At 40.9% G+C, this 17522-nt stretch overlaps 1 protein-coding gene across 2 annotated transcripts in view; it reads left to right on the plus strand.

Moving 5' to 3' along the window:
- The first annotated feature begins 12870 nt into the window (after nucleotides 1–12870).
- The window catches only part of TRIM24 (tripartite motif containing 24), a 92461-nt gene continuing 87809 nt past the window's right edge, over nucleotides 12871–17522 (plus strand). For both annotated transcript variants that reach the window (XM_026511684.4, XM_048212918.2), the window contains exon 1: nucleotides 12871–13528. In XM_026511684.4, coding sequence (XP_026367469.1) covers nucleotides 13165–13528 — 364 coding nt within the window. In that variant the 5' untranslated portion in view covers nucleotides 12871–13164. The remainder of the gene's footprint in view (nucleotides 13529–17522) is intronic.

Raw genomic sequence — 17522 nt, forward strand, 5'->3', positions numbered from 1 at the left:
CTACTGACAAGAGAATGTTTAAAGGCTACATAGCATTTCATTACCTGGTTACAACACCATTTATTTATACGAACTTAGTACTGGTTTATAGGTTATTTCTACTTATTTGACTACCATAGTTACTGGTATGATTTTTTAAAACTGTACATATGCAATTATTTAAATTTGTGCATTCTTCTTCATAAAATAAAGTCTTAAGAGTAGAATTTGGGGGTCAAATGTATACATACAATTAAGATTTTTGCTATAAGAGCACCTGGCTGGCTCAGTTGGAAAAGTATGTGACTCTTGATCTTGGGTAATGTGTTGGAGCCCCACCCTGGGTGTAGAGATAACTTAAATGATTAATAAATAAAAACTTATAAAAAAGATTTTTTTCTACATATTTCAAGTTGAACTGATTTATACTCCCACTAGTGCATTCATACTTTTATAGTACTATGCTTTTATAAAAAGAAATGGCAGATAGCACCTTCTGGGCATGTGGTCTAGAGAAGCTAAATGGATATACTTTTCCAATTCCAAGGAATGAATGCTCACCAGTGTGATGGTCAAACTGGATTCATTCATTGTACAATTTAGAAAAAGAGTGCTCTTGGAGCTCTAAAAAGTTCTGGAATCAACTATTCTGATAGAAAGCAAGACTTCAAATTGCATATTTTATTACCAAATCTCATTTGGAGTGATTCAATTCAAATATTTATGAGCAATGAATAATGAACTGAATGTAATAAACAGTTATTTCTCTTAATGATTGATACTTAAATGAAAGAAGGAAAATATTATCAGGGGATGAAGTGTGATTGGACCTCAGGATTTCAACATTAATTTTCTTTCCCTGTGCAACAAATTATAGGAAATCGTGGTTTTGAGAGAAGTTTTGCTCTTTTTACTTTGAGGTAGGAGTGGTGTTGGGGAGGAAGTCTGAAATAATGGAAAAGTTTAACAGAGTTCTAAAAATAAAAAATTACTCCAGGTGTTGGAACATTCAACTCATAGCTATTGAGCACCTACCATGTTCAAGGTCCTATGCTAGACAAGCGGGTATAGTAAAATGATTAAGCTTAGCTTCTGACCCTTACAATCTAATGGGGAGAGAATTAATCAAAATACAAAATAAGTGACATTGGAGCTCTGAAAAGGAGAGTGAATTCTCCTTGAGAGGCAGGTATGAGAGAGGGCAGGGCTAATCAAGGAAGACCTCACAGCTTTCTAGGGCATCCTGTCATAAAGTCTGTAATAGGCAACACTTCACAATGATTAATAATGTTAAAAATAGGGCAGAGACATCGTTCCCGTGAGATTACTTTTTATGCTTGTGAGGAATTAGGAATACATATAATCACAGAGCTATGGACTGATGTTATCTTTTTAAAAATCAAGTGAATAATCTAGAAACAATTTCAGGATTGGTAATACTTTTTCCTTATAATTCTAAAGCCTTTTTCCCCATTGTCTTCTAGCTTCCCATGTGGCTGTTGAGAAGTTTAATTCCGTGTGACTCTTAGTCCTTTATATCCGACCTGTTCATCTTCTCTTCGGAAGCTCTGAGGATGTCTAGTTCCCTCGTGTTCTAAGTTGTACCTCCTTCTCTCCTGTTGCTCCATTTCAAGCATGGGCACACACACTTCCTTCCATTCCCCATGGTGACAGCTAAGATTTGGCCGGAACGTTTGACACGACTTAAATGCTTAAAGATTTCAGAATGGAATTTCAACACATCAGCCTGAATTTTTTGTATTTATCGTTCTTGACCCCTAGACACTATTCAGTACACAACTGAAGCCACTTTTCTGACAAGTCATTTTTCCAGGGCAGCATATTTTCACTCAAAAACATTAAACCAATATTCTATAAGCAGCAGTATTTTGACATTATCATTTTAAACAAAGACCCACTCGCCAATTCACTTGACACAACAATTTCTAGTTAAAGAGTATTATGTGGAACAGATCTGAATTGTGTGCTACGTTTGGCTTGTATTATGTACGATTTTTCATGTGCATTAAGTGGGAGGGATTCTTCAGTGTGTTTTGAAGTGCTTTTCTGGTTAGCCTTCATTTTGTCCTAAAGGGTTTTTTTTTATTATAACTTTATTTTTAAGAGCATGACAAGTACAAAGCAGTATGAGCCTCCAAAAGGTTCAAATACTGGTGGAAAGGAAATGGTACAGAAGGAAGAGAAGAATGAGAAACCTAGCCATTCAAAAAAGATGGGTGTGATAAGCAGAATGAAAAGGGAGAGAGAAGGCAGCTCTTTCTGCCCATGAGTCCTGTCCCCATGCTTTAATAAAACTACCTTTCTGAGGGGGAAAAAAGGAGAAAGAATAAAATACTTTGAATGTTTTTAAGGGAGAGTTCACCATATTGTGTACAGAATTTTTGCAAATTATGAGAAGATAGAGAAAAATTCTGAATCAGTCATATATTCTGAGAAATTGATTATGTCCACAAAAGAAGCTGCTTCTAGTTGTAGTCTCCAGAAAGAGAAAATTATTATTAAATGTGTCTCACTCTGATCTTGAATGTCTGGCTGAAAGTTCCTTAGAGTCCCCTGCTTCCTCCCCCTCCACCCTGACCACCAGGTCCTTAATTCATCATTTGACAAGTACAATAAACCTTCATTACATTATACTTTACATGCAAATCTTGTTCATTTACTTTCAAATTGTTGTTTGTTATTTATACAAATTTGTATTATTTAGTTGTATTTTTCTGCAAAAGTTATATAGGATCTTGGTCTGGGATTTAAGGCATCATGATTCTTCCCATTAAAATTAGTGAAAATTATTTTTTTGAAAATGGATTTTTAATTAGCACCAGTGTTTAGGGGAATGAATTAAAGATGTTCAGCAAGAAGATAGTTGTATCTGGTGTTTCTCAAACCCTGTAGGTCCAAGTCCCAACTGGGGTCTTACACTAGGAGTCCCTGAGCCTGGCCACAAGCCAGACTGCAGGGCCAGCTTACTGCTCCGTAAAGGAGTGCCCTTGAGCTAGAATAGCCAAATATTTATTGTGCAAACTAGACACTTTTCAGCAGTGAAAGGGGAGCTATTAGTATTTACATCAGGAAAATTGCAGTATAAGGAGACCGTCCCAGGCAAATGAGGGAGGTGTTTGAGTCCATCTCTTTTACCTGGAGTCAGTAATGTGCCTATAGATGTTTAACAACTAGCTCTCTAGGGGGAGAGAAGCCCAGTTCAGTGTTTGCTTCTACCTGCTAGAAAAAGGCCATTTCGATGTTTGCTTCTATCTGATAGATTTCCATAGTGTAAATACTCCCACCAGGGCCAATTTTCAGCTACTAATAATCTAACAACCAGCTTGCAAGATTCTTGAAAACTTGGCAGTAGGTTTTTGCCAGCCAAGAACCAGCACAACCCAACAAGCCAGCTCCAGGACACCAATACCTGAGTGTAGACATTAAATTATTTGCAGTTTGGAGTAGAATTCAGCTTTCCTTCCTCTATATGCTATATTCCTGGCTCCTCTCTGTGGATAGAATTCTGCCTAGCAGACTAGAAATCCTATTATCTTCAGAAGAATCCCCATCCTCAGCCATTTGTGGTCTTGCTTTTTCATCCCCCCAAACATAGTTTATTTAATCTATTCAAGAAATGTCTCATGTGTTTTCAGTATGCTAGGTGTTGAGGTATATAAGAATACAGCAACCCAATATCAGTAGTGTTATCAGAGTCCAGGATATTCTGTCTTGAATAAAACCATGTGCTATCAACAGTCTAGTCAGTAGCAAACAGCACCAAGATCAGCATAGTTCCTTGAACAATTTCTCCTGCACCGTGAAGGGATGGCCAGGCTTGCATACCGTTTCAGCGATCTTCAGGGTTTTTTGATTTCCCATGGGCAACTAATAGGATAAATGGTGTAACTACAGATATGACCCAAGAATATGCAGAAGTAGTTACATGGGGCAATTGGAATCTAGGAAGCAAACATTTCTCTAAACGAGAATCTAAAGGAAACACAATACTCAGATACACAGTTGTTTCCAGCATGAAGACAAATGTCACAGAATTATGAAGAAGACTTTAGCTCCTAGACCACCGCTCCATTGGAAAAAGCTCTTTGCATTTGCACAACTAAAGCAAGATTAGGTATACCTGGAACTCAGGGATGGTTTGCCTCCATGTGTATTAAGTCTCTCCTTCTAGGAGGCAGATGCTTGTTTACATATTTTAAGGGATGATTTTTTTCCATTTTCAGAGTCTACTCCTGCTGGGTCCCAGTCTTAATATAGCTCACCTTCTTATATATCAAAATCAACTTTTTCTCTCTCCTTAATGGTATTCCAAGCCTTGGGGCTGTATTCTTGGCACTAGGCTGCAAAGAGAAGTGAAGACAAATACTGTCCCTAGGAAGTTCACACTTCTGTTGGGGAAAGAGATACAATTATATGTACCATTAACTATAATTATAACTATAATAAAAATTAGAGAAAAATAGAGGTACAAACCAAAGACAGAATTAATGGTCATGACATAAACTAAGAACATAAGGATCATAAATTCATTCTCTACTACCCATTAGCATCGATGTGCTGTCTGCTTTGACTGCTTTCCAGTGGGCACACATTGCTTTGAATTTTGCATCAGACCCATGTATTTCTTGTTCAAAAATACTTAATTTCCTCTTTTAAAATCACAATTAGATTTTTTACAGAACTTGACAACCTGATTATAAAACGTATGTGGATAGTGATGTAGTATTTCCCTGTTTAAAGTTTACGTTATAGATCCTGACCAGCATATCGACGACTGTGAAAAAAATGTATTTGAATTCCTATTCAAATTGCTTCTGAGAAGCAAAACTCTAAATACATTATAGAAGGTAATAAGGGTACTTTGTTTCCTTGCAGAAAAAAATATATATGGAGTAGTGAACATATAAGAATAGTCTAAACAATTTGAAAAGAGAAATAAAAGGGAGAGTGGACTTACTCTTAGCAATATATATTATAGAGATATAGAAATCAAAATAGGGGCGCCTGGGTGGCGCAGTCGTTAAAGCGTCTGCCTTCGGCTCAGGGCGTGATCCCGGCGTACCGGGATCGAGTCCCACAACGGGCTCCTCCGCTATGAGCCTGCTTCTTCCACTCCCACTCCCCCTGCTGTGTTCCCTCTCTCGCTGGCTGTCTGTCACATAAATAAATAAAAATCTTTAAAAAGAAAAAAAGAAATCAAAATAGTATTCAGGAAAAGACAAATCAATCAATGAAATAGTATCTGAAGCAGATCCGTGCATATATGGAAATCTGGTATTAGCTACAGGTACTATTTCAAATTGGGAAGAGAGAGATGAACCATTTAATGATTGTAGTTGGTACCACTAGTCGTCCACATGGAAACAAGAATGAATTCGCTTTTCCTTTCCTTCCTTCCCCTAAATAACAAATGTTCATGTCACAAAACTGTTCCTATATTATGCGGTTGTTAAAAAGAATGAAGTACATTTACGTGTAAAAATACGAAATGATCTTCAGGCTGTAAAGGTAAAAAAAGCAAGTTATAGAAACAATCTACACAGCACAATCTTATTCAGGTGTGTTGTGTGGGGGGGTTGACAAATCTGAAACCCCCAAGAGACATGTATATATGAATAAACAGGTACAGAAAAAGGTCTGGAAGTATATACAACCAACTGCTACCATGGTGACCACGAAGAGGAGTGTTAGAGCAGGTTGGGGCTATATGGAGGAGTATATTAGTCTTTATTCCAAGCTTCCATAATTGCTTAATTCAGAAAGAAATAGTACTATGAAACAGTCACATGGAAAGGGCTGTCAAAATTATCAATCACTAAATAAGTATGTAATTATTTAATAAATGAATCTGTTCAGCTAGCTTTCTTGAAGTCTTCTCTCTGTTAGTAATGGATTGGCTCAGTGGTCTTCCGAATGTGGTCTGGGAACTCCTGAAGGTTTCTGATGCCATCTCAGGGGGTCCGTGAGGTCAAAACTATTTTAAAAATAATACTTTTTCCCCCCTTTACTGCTCTCACGAGTTTATAGTGGATTTTCCAGAAGAGGAAGAGGGTCATGAAGTTAATGAGATCGAAGAGGCCAGGGGTAGCAGCAAGATTTTTCACTGTGTAGTTTTATATTTTTATTTTTACACCATACAAATGTATTACCCATTAAAATATATATCTTAGAAGATAATACTTGTATAATCTCTGGATGGAAGGCATTTCTGAAAATGCCACAAAATCAAAACCCAGAAAACAAAAAAAAAAAGATAAATTTGACTACATAAAAAGTTAACAGTTTTGCCTAGCAGAATAAGAAATCTGCAAGATTAAAAGACCAATGACACGTAGGAAAAGTATTTTTTGCAAGATATGGTGTGTGAAAAAAAACAATCTGTTTCAAAACAATAAGGAAAAAAGATGAGCACCCAATGGAAAAATAGGCCAAAGCCATGATCAGGTAATCGCAAATGAAAAAGATATAAATGTCCCCATATATATGAAGATACGTTCTGTCTCAGCATTAATCAAAGAAATGAAAATGAAATCAATACTGAGTTACGTTTTTTAGACATTCAGATTAGCAAAGATTAACTAGAATAATGGCAAAGAGGTAGGGAAACTGGTATTCACACACAACATTAGTGGGCGTGTAGTATAAGTAATTTCTGAAGGGCAGTGTGGCAATGAATATAAAAATATTAATTGTGCAACGCTTGTTCTAAGAATTTCACTTCTAGGAATTCAGGGTAAGGTCACAGAGATAAGTGAAATGCTGAAAATATTCACGTGTCAGGTTACTAATTTCTGCCCCCATCTACCCGATCCAAATTTCCCTTATCCCTTTACCATTAGAATGTCTACTTCGACCAAGTTTTAGGATGTATGACTACTTCACTGAACAGGACATTTCCTAGCTTACCTTGAAGCTAGGTGTGGCCCTGTGACAATATAACGTGAGTGGAAGCAAACACCCGACTTCTGTGTTACTTGATGGAAATCTCCAGTTCCTCTCTCTTCTCAGGTGAAAACATCGCACTTGTGGGGCCAATCTGGCCATGTCGCCAAAGACAACATTTTAAGGGATGATGGAATAAGGAGCTAGAAGAACTGTTGCCTTGAATGATTGAGAAGCAGAGCTGTGGACCCACACTGGGGCATATTATATAAAAGCAAAATAAACTTGATATTGTTTGAGCTGCTGGAATTGTCATACCAGCTTAGCCCATAACTTAATTAATACAGCTTTAAATATCAGTCAATATAGTTTTTTAGACATAAATTTTGTTATAATGGAATCATAAGCAATCATTAAAAGTCATTTCATAAATCTATACCTGTCTACCTGCACTGTTGGGTTTCTTAGGCTTCTTGAGCTGTTCTAATAAAACACTACAGACTGGAGAATTTAAACAACAGAAACTTACTTCTCACAGTTCAGGAGGCTAGGAAGTCTAAGATCAAGGTTCTAACCAATTCAATTTCTGAGGAGAGCTCTCTTCCCAGCTTGTAGATGGCCATCCTTCTAGGTCTTCACATGGCCTTTCCTTGTTGCATGTGCTTGGGTGGGGGAGGAGAATGCACTCGGGTCTCTTCCTACTCTTATAAGGACACCAATCCTTCGGACTAGGTCTCTACTCTGTCGACCTCATTTAATCTTAATTAACTCCTAAGGACCGTATCTCCAAAAACACTCACATATGGTATTAGGGTTTCAACATGTGAATTTAAAGGAGGACACAATTCAGTTCATAGCATTGATTTTAAAAAAATGCTAAAATCACGTATGTTAGGACTCTGGTTACGTCAAATTATATATGTGTCGGTGTATATGTATAGAGTATGTTCACATAGATTCTGAAAGCACGCTCCCCAGGAGCAATAAATTCTGTATGTGAGGTTTAGGGAGGTTATGTCAGGTATCTTTGGACGAAGTTAAGAACAAGTTCTAGAATGAAGAGCAGGCATAGCTAAAAGGAATCCTTGATGTATATCACCACATAAAAGCAAACAAAAAGCTATGTAACAAATGAAGATTTGTTTCAAATAGGGTAAATGTTAGGGAGAAAAAACTCAAAAGAATGACACTTTTCAAAAGTACAAATGCGTAGCAGGAATTCTACTCTCAAGTGAAATAATTTCTTGGAAAGTAGAAATGGCTTCTGCTCTGGTTGTGTTTTATGTTGGGTTGTGCTAGGATAAATTTTTTATAAGTTATTTCCCGGAATAAACCATGTCATCATCTTCAGAATTCTTTCAAACCCCCACTTTGATCCACCCACTGGTTTCTCACCTATCTGCCCCTTCCCCACAGAGGGTCATGAATCTCCTCATTCTCCTTCCAGCTACTAGCTACCCCACTTTTTCTTCTCTTGTTATCTGCAAGGGTTATTCCTTTTTCCTTTTATTCCATTTGTTTTCTTTCATTTGTTCCCTTATTATCTTCCTTGTTCTCACCCTCTTTTTTTTTCTTGGTCATCTGATTGGCTTGCACTTGATCAATGAGTTTTCCATTGCTTCTTTCTTCTTTTTCCCTTCTGCAATTCCTAATCTAATAATAAAACCCAATAAAAGTGCTTCCACAGAGCAGACAGAATATTAAAATGTGGGGCTTCTCTCTGCCCTTAGATTTTCCCAGAATGTTCTGCAGAGGTATTGCTCCTAGCGCTTAAGTTGACTTGCTCCAACTGTCTGTAACATCTCTGTCCATAAAGCCTCAGGCGTCAATATTCAGTTTACAGGTCACTTCATTACTCTTGTCCTTCTGACAAGAGAATAAATATGCCCCTTTCCTGTCACTACACAGCCCTTTGGTGACTTCTATACCTCCACACTCCATGTTCTCAAACCAATTTTTACCTAGAAGAAAAAAATGACTAGAGAGGGGAGGTAATTAGGGAAAAGGGATAACACTGCAATTATCTCTCCTGGCCCTTCCTCTTCAGCAAATGGCTCACAAAAAGCAACAAACAAACAAACAAACAAACAATCAAACAAAACCATTGAGCAAAGGAGCTATAATTGAGGCAAATACTTCTAATGAAGCAAAGGGTGAAAGGAAGAAAGCAGGAGGAACCAAGCTCGGATTTTTTTGCTTCCATGCAATTTGTGAGATATTAAAGGAATACAAAAAAGAGATGGTTCTTAGCCTCAAGGAATTACAATCCACTAGGAGAAATGGCATGCCCTTTGTGTTGGCTGTCCCCAAGACCACCCTCAGTTTCAATGATTTGCTAGAAGGATTCATAAGATTTAGAAAAATAGATTCATCTGTATCCCAGTTACCAACCATTATGGCAGAAGGATACAGATGGAACATCAGTAAAGGGAAAAGGCACCTAGGCAAAGCCCAGGAGAAACCAGGAGTGAGCTTCCAGTGTCTTCTGCCAGTGGAGTCTCACCAGCAGGCTTAGTTCTCTAGCAACTTTGTGTAACGACGTGGGTAAAGTGTTGCCAGCAAGGGAAATTCACCAAGTCTTGGTGTCCAGGATTTTAACTGGGGGCCAGTCACACCGGCATAGAGTACCCAGGTGACTGACCTTAGCTACTCAGTCTCCCGCACTGAGGTCAAACACACTGTGGCCCAGAGCCTCGAGTATAAAAACACAACAGCATGAGCATAAGTCATATTGTTAGTATAAACTATGATCAAACTGATAAGAGTGTAAGGCCAAAGCCTCAGGCATACAGCGACCCTCTTATCAGGTAGGATAAAGGTTCAAAGGGCATTTCTTTGGAATGTGCAGGATTTGAGTAACCCACGCTCACTGAGTTAACCCTTTATCCTGATGGCAGAAAACTTAATCTAGCCATATTCTCAGTTACTTTAGGTTTTGTTTCCATTTTGGTTTTGGTCATCATTTTGGGTTTTAAATCCATCAATACAATATTCATTCTCCTTTCTGTCTAGGGCCAATTTGAAGATTCAAGGGTTTAGTAGGGCCATGTGATATGTGGGAGAGAACTGGATCCTAGGACGTCAGTTTATGATGGCATACACAGAATGTGCCTTGCTTGCACTGGTGCTTGACTGCGGCCACCTCTGTGGAAGCCACTGAGATAACGAGACAGTCTTTGGTCCCTGCACGAGACATCCTTGTGCTTACGATGAGGTCTCAAGTTATCCGAACCTCTCAGCTACTACTGACAGTGCAGACATCTTTTCCTTATTCCTCTATAGCTATAGGAGATTGGGTAAAGGGGGTTATCTCACACCTTCCTTGCCTAGACATGTATCGTAACCTCGAAGAGCTCTACTCAAAAATGATTTCGTTAAACTTTTCTGGAAGATCTGGAATTTCTATTCATGACTGCCTTGTAAGGGGTGGGCATGAGAAATCCTCACCAGCCTCAAATGCTCTTGCTCTCCTTGGAGAGTCCCTTCTCTTCCAGCAGAGACAAATATTACCCCCTCTCTCAGAGGGATGGTAGAGGTGGTGTTGGTGCAGTTTAGAAAACAGCAAGCCATCCAATTAGGCTGGAGCTTAGAGTGGATATGGGCAAGAAGTACGAGCAGGCAGGGAGATCAGATAGGGTTGAAATTGTGGAGAGCCTTGGATGAAGTAGGGAGTCAGAGACAGTATAGAACAAGAGGGGAGATAGATGAGAGCTATAATTAAGGAAGAATCATCTATCATAGTGTGGATCCCTGTGAAATATTTTTGCAATGCACTTGGGAAGACAATATCGAGATAAGAAAATCACATGATAAAAACACTTGAAACAATAAATTCCTTTTCTGGGATTAAAAAGACCAGAAGCCGTATATATTTGAACAAAGTCAAACACATGATTGTTTTTACTACATGAGACTAGGAGCCTAAGAATATGGAACATAATTATCTCTAAAACTGATTATCCATGATGATTTGAGAAACAAAACTAGTGGGTTGCTATCAAATTGCATGGAATTTTCCAAAAACAAGCTTCCACAATTTACCCCTTATTTTTTCCTTCTCCACCACCGTCATCAAAGGATATAAAAGGCACTTGTCTTTAGTCTGTTTGAATCCTGTATACCACCTCTGTAATGAATTATTAGCATATTAAATCATTAATTTATAATGCAGAATTTGCTTTCCTAGGATATAAAGATTTTCAAGGTGCAGCTACAAAAAGATGGGGCACAGAATGAGTACTGGGGAAGGAGTGATGAACTTTGTCTGGGGTGGTTTAGGGAAACAATTGGTAAGTCTGAATTTTGAGGGAAAAGCATTCCAAAACAAAGGGAACAGCATGTGCTAAGCAGGGAGGCGTTAAAATTGCTGGTGCATTAAGTATGAGGATAGAGGGAGCTTCGGCTTGAGGGGTATAGGATGAAAGGGTGATGAAATCATAGAGGGATGGTAGTTAGGTTAAGAAATTTGAGATGGCCCCTGTTTTTCTAAGGGCGGTCCTGGACCACCCAGATCACAATCACCAGATGCTTCTAAAATTGAATATGGGGATGAGCCCATAAACCTGCTTTTAAATTAGCTTGCCAGGTGATTCTTAAGCAAACTAAGGTTTAAGAAACGACCACTATACAAAATAAATAGCTAGCCCTTGAATCCCATTAAGGAGAACTTCCCTCTTGGAGGCCTATAGTGATTGAATTTAGTATCCATTTGGGAAAGAGGCTGGTAGGAGAAGAATAACTTGGAAAAGGTAAGGAAGGTCAGGTTGCCCAGAGTTTGCCCTCCCTCATGCCATTTTTTCCTTCCAGGATCATTCCAACTTTAACAAGGCCTTTTCTGACCCCATCCCACTTTCCTCAATGGTCCAGCACTACTTCATTCATACTTAAAAATGGCACTTCCATACAATTTTTTTACATGTGTGTACAAAAGTTTTGTTTCCCCCACCCCATTTCTGTACTTCAAGCTCCTTAAAATTTGTTTTTTTTTTAAAGTAGTCTCCTCACCCAATATGGGACTTGAACTCACAACCCCAAGATCAAGAGTCACATGCTCTACTGACTGAGCCAGCCAGGCACCCCAAAATTTGGCCAATTTTTGAGTGAAAATGTGTGTACCTTCTGACATGTCTGTGTTTTGGGGGGCAGGATGAAAAAAATTTGAAGGAATTACTTGGACATCAGTACTGAGATTTATTTTTATTTCTCAAATTGATCTCATATTTATGCAATAAAGACATTTTCAAACTATACATTTGTTTCTTGGAGGAAGAACCATTTTTACTCATTTGAAAAGCAAATCACTGACTTTAAAAATTAATTTCTCCTTTTTCACTGGGGAAATCCTTTAAAAATTTCAGACTTTGCAAGAGAACCTCCACCCTTATTCATGTTCCATCATTCATCATGGAGAAGAGTACATTCAGGTGGCAAATCCTCGCTGCCCCCACAACATCTTTTTCACACAGCATTTCATCATTTATAAAAGTCTTCCCTTGTTTGCTCTTCACAATCTTTACTTCATCATCCTTTGACCCTCCCACCATATTTACTCTTCCTACAAGACCCCCTTCTTCAGCAGTAAAACGAGAGTTTTCAAAGCAGTTACTTAATTAACCGCGTTCAGCCCACATGGTGGAGCTCCACCCCATAGGAGGAGCTAACACAGGCGAACCGAATTAGTCGGTCTGTCATTAACAAATGATCCCTTAATCTTTTCAGAGGAGCGAAACACACACAAAGGCCCAATCAGAAGCCGCGGCTCTCCGAGTTCGGTGGGGGGCGGGGCTGGGCAAGCGCCATCCCACCTCCCAGCCTCCCGCCGCGGCCGTCGGAGCCTCGCGGGCTCGGCCGGGCCCCGCCCCCTGGCCAGGCGCTGCGGCTATTGGGCGGTGCGTTCCTCGCCGTCGCCTCAGTTGCTGGGAGAGGGAGGGTGGGGGCGGGGCCTGAGGTGGGCCGGGGGCCCAGGGAGAAAGGCGGGGAGACGAGGGCGGGCTGGGCGGATTCGACGAGCGCCGCGGCGGTTGGCGAAGCGGACGGGGCGCAGCCTTCCCGGTGCGAGGAACGGTTCCCGCTGACAGATCCCCTTCTTCCGGCCGCGCCACCCGGGAGGCGGATCCCCGGGGCCTGAGGAGGCTTCCTCGGCCCGGCCCGCCCTCCCTCTCTCTCCCACGGGTCACCCAAGCGGCCTGTGAGGAGGAGGAGGAGGAGGAGGTCGTCGGGGGCGGCGGCAGGAGGAGACCGCGCTCCCCCTTTCTCGGCGGCGGCAGCGGCGGGGGCAGGACAATGGAGGTGGCTGTGGAGAAGGCGGCGACGGCGGCCGCGGCGGCATCGGCGGCAGCCGCCGGGGGGCCCTCGGCGGCGCCAAGCGGGGAGAACGAGGCCGAGAGTCGGCAGGGCCCCGACTCGGAGCGCGGAGGCGAGGCGGCCCGGCTCAACCTGTTGGACACTTGCGCCGTGTGCCACCAGAACATCCAGAGCCGGGCGCCCAAGCTGCTGCCCTGCCTGCACTCCTTCTGCCAGCGCTGCCTACCCGCGCCCCAGCGCTACCTCATGCTGCCCGCGCCCATGCTGGGTTCGGCCGAGACCCCTCCGCCCGTCCCCGCCCCCGGCTCTCCGGTCAGCGGCTCCTCGCCTTTCGCCACCCAAGGTGAGAGCCGGCCGTGGGCGCGGGGGAGCCAGGGGAGGGGCTCCGGGAGGCGAGCGCCCTTGTGCGGCGCGACCCGCTGTCATGTCGCCGCCGCCCGGGGTGCGCGGCGGGGGAGGGGCGAGGAGGAGGGTCTGTGTTGGCGGTGACATGGAGGGCCCGCGCGCTCTGCGGCGTGCCGCGCGCCCCGCGAGCAACTTCCACGGGCGCTGAGGACTTGGCGGCGCCGCTGCTGCTCCTCCTGCTGCTCAGCGTTCTCCTCCGGGGTTGGGTGGCCCGTGCGACCCGCACTTTTGAAAACCTCTGTTGGAGTGGGCTGTAGCGTGTATCTCGGATTCTTTGCCGACTGCATCTAGTTAACTGCTACCCTCTGCCTCCCCAAAGCTTTGTCCGGGTCCATATGATCCTAATCATCTCGTATATACCCACGTTATTTGAGCTGGAGCGGGGGAGGGAGGGATGAAGATGAAGTGATGGTGACTTTCTTTAGTGATTGATTACAGATCGGATGCCGTCTATTTTCTATCTTGAATGTTTCAGGTTCTTTGCCTTAACGAGTCCCCGATTTTTCTCCCTCTGCTAGGGACAAAGGAACCCAAAGAGACGATATTTTGTTGTCTTTTTCATTCGGAGATTTTATTTTGAAATGGTAAAGGGTAAAGAGAAATAGAACAAAGTGATTTGGGGTTCAGGCTTTTCTTGTATTTTGTAGACGACAGCTGGAAATGTTGAAGTTACTGTTCTCTTTGTGGTATTTGTTACGGTATAATAAGACTTTTGACAGGTAGTTCCCATTGCTAACGTTAACAGGTTTGAAACATTTAAAGTTAAAGTAAGCACAATATTCTAGTAAAATGCTTGAGGATTTTCAATTGTAATAGTGCAAATATTGGAGCACCTCTTTTTTAAAAATAGTAACTGGAAAAGGAATAATTCATTTTTAATATATACTTCCTTTTAGAGGGTCTAGTTGGTTTAAGATAAAATGCTAAATAATTGAGGCTAGGTCAAGGGGTATATGAAATTGGTGCTATAAATATCTAATAGTGTTACACTCTTCATTTGATTATATGTTACAGACAGTATCTAGTTGAGTGAGCCAATTTTCCATGGGTCTCTCAGTTTGTGCAGGTCGTGCCAGGGAGGTACTGACTGCCCTTTGTTTCTATTTTTAAAAGATGTTTGTATAAGGATCAGCCTTGGAAGATAGAGATAGTGTCTTCCACCAGAGCAAAGAGCAGGCGTGCATATGGTCCGGTATAATGTCTACTGGAGTAAAAGGCAGGCATGCTTACTGTCCATGATAAAAGATTGGGGTTCTCCAAGCTTAGGTTTCCTCTTCTGTAACACAACCCACTCACTGCCTGTGCAGGTGTCAGCTGGCCCTTTTCACCTTGCCTGGGTTCTGGGAACCAGGGCAAAAATCTTGATACTTTGGCTTATGTTATTGTGAGTAACTAATAAACTGCCCCTTGTCTCTCATCCCTGAGTCTTTGTATCTTCTGCCATGGTAAGCTAGCTTGCAAGTAGGCTGAAGTCTCAGATCTTTCACACTGTTTTCTCTGATGTGGCCCACCTGTTGGAAATTTAGTACAGGTGAAACTGAAATCTTAGTTCTTAACTTTTAGACACATTTTAAGGTTTCTTTTATTTCTATTTTAATTGGTTAAGCAGGTTAGTAGCCGATTAGGATCTGAATTTTGCATAATTCTAGAATTAAGATTTATTGTGTGCCTCGCCATGACATTTAGACCTGAATGAATGAAAACATGGGAAATAAAAGCTCTGAAACTAAACTCTGAGACGAGTTTTCAATTTCAGATTTCTCAAAATGTCCGGTGCAATTCTGGTCTCTCAATGTATTTTATCTTGGTGTTTGTATTATCAGCAAGAGTTCCAAGAAAGCATTTAAATTGGAAGGTAATGTTTTTGTTTTTATATTAAGGATAAAGTCTCTAACAAATGATAATTTAAATACAGTACAAAAAAAGAGGGTTATTTTCAATAAATTAAAAATACTGTCTATCCTGAGTCTTATAGATTTGGATATATTTTCCCTTCCTCTCTCCTTGCAAACTTATTTTAATACTAGCTGAAGTAAAACTTGAGCCAGCACATTTCATAAATATATAGGATTCATTTGGTCTCATCTGTACTTCATTCTCCTAATGAACTTGTGGGTAGAGTCATTATGGGTCAAACTAATAACTACAGGAGCTAAGCTAGCTCTCTGAGTTAGAGAACGATGAACTTGGGGGTAAAATAACAGGGAATGGGGGAAGGGAAAAGGAGGGGAAGCAAACTCAGCTCCAGCAGGTTGTCATGCAAGAGAGGGGAGGGCCAGTTTTGAATATATATATTTCTTTTTCTTTTAATGAGAAGTCTGAAACCTGGATTTTTGTGAGAGCTTTCTCTAGTATTAGATATTGGCAAGTAAATAAAAAATACACATGCACGCAGGCCCATTCTATAGGCCAAACAAAACAAGTTTTGTTGAGGCCACAATCATGTTGCAGTTATACTCTTCCTTTTAGATTTATTTTTTTTATTTATTTATTTTTTAAAGATTTTATTTATTTATTTGACAGAGATAGAGACAGCCAGCGAGAGAGGGAACACAAGCAGGGGGAGTGGGAGAGGAAGAAGCAGGCTCATAGCAGAAGAGCCTTATGTGGGGCTCGATCCCATAACGCCGGGATCACGCCCTGAGCCGAAGGCAGACGCTTAACCACTGTGCCACCCAGGCGCCCCTTCCTTTTAGATTTAGATAGTGGTTTTCAAATTTAACCTCTACTAGAGTCACTGGTATATTTATTAAAAATTTAGATTTCTAGCTGCACCTGGGTGGCTCGGTTGGTTAAGTGTCTCCCTTCAGCTCAGGTCATGATCTCAGGATCTTGGGATCCTAGCCCCCGTGGGGCCAGCTCCCTCCTCAGTGGAGAACCTCATCTGCCTCTTCCTCTGCCCCTCCTCCCTGCTTTTGTGCACGTGCTCTGCGTGCATGTGCACATGTTCTCTCTCTCTCTCTCTCTCTCTCTCAAATAAATAAATAAATAAAATCTTTTAAAAAAATTCAGATTTCTAGCTAGGCCCATCCCTCCAGAGAGCCCAACTTGGTGTAGTTTTAGAATTCTAGAGTATAATATTAAACCCTAGTGTTTCTTTAGTTCAAGCAGTATTCCAAAATAAAATTGATCATAAGAGGATTCCTTAGGAAATTAAGACTAAAATTTAAGGCATAGAATAATAGTTTTCAACATTATCAGACCTCATTTTTCTGTTAAATAATTTTTGGTGCTCCCTGTTATCCTAAATGAAATTCATAGAAAATAAATCCTTCTAAAATATTATTTATGAAAAAGAAATCCAACTTATAACGAAAAGGTATGTATTATAATTTATAAATGCTCAGACACAATTATACTAGCTCCCAAGACTTCATTGAGAACATGGGTCAAAACTGTCCTTTTGTAAGGCTGCCAGTTGGAAGGAATGAAGATGAGTGACCACATGCTGAAGTTGGATGACTACCTCAGGTGTGACAGTCATTTTCTTAGTGTGCAGTTATATCCAGGAAAGAGGGAAGAGCTTGGAAGACAGATCTTCTTTAGATACATTATAGGTACCTGAAGTCAGAATACAAACTGATCTTGGAGAAATGTTACAACATGGTGCAATATTTTGTGGTGTTGATGTAGTGTTTAGCAAAAGAGTAGCAAACTCTAAGCTATTTTTTTCTTTTTTATTTAAATTGAATTAGCCAACATATAGTACATCATTAGTTTCAGATGTAGTGTTCAATAATTTATCAGTTGCCTATAACTCCCAGTGCTCATCACATCACGTGCCCTCCTTAATGCCCATCACCCAATTACCCCATCCCCCTCACCCTAAGCTATTTTTAAAAGAATACTGAGCATACTCATGAAAAGGGTCACATTATTTGTCCAGGGAGAGTAAAAAATAAGACTCCATCAGTTTTCTTAGACTTCTTTAC

This window comes from Ursus arctos, unplaced genomic scaffold, assembly GCF_023065955.2.
Source record: "Ursus arctos isolate Adak ecotype North America unplaced genomic scaffold, UrsArc2.0 scaffold_3, whole genome shotgun sequence".
NCBI lineage: Eukaryota > Metazoa > Chordata > Mammalia > Carnivora > Ursidae > Ursus > Ursus arctos.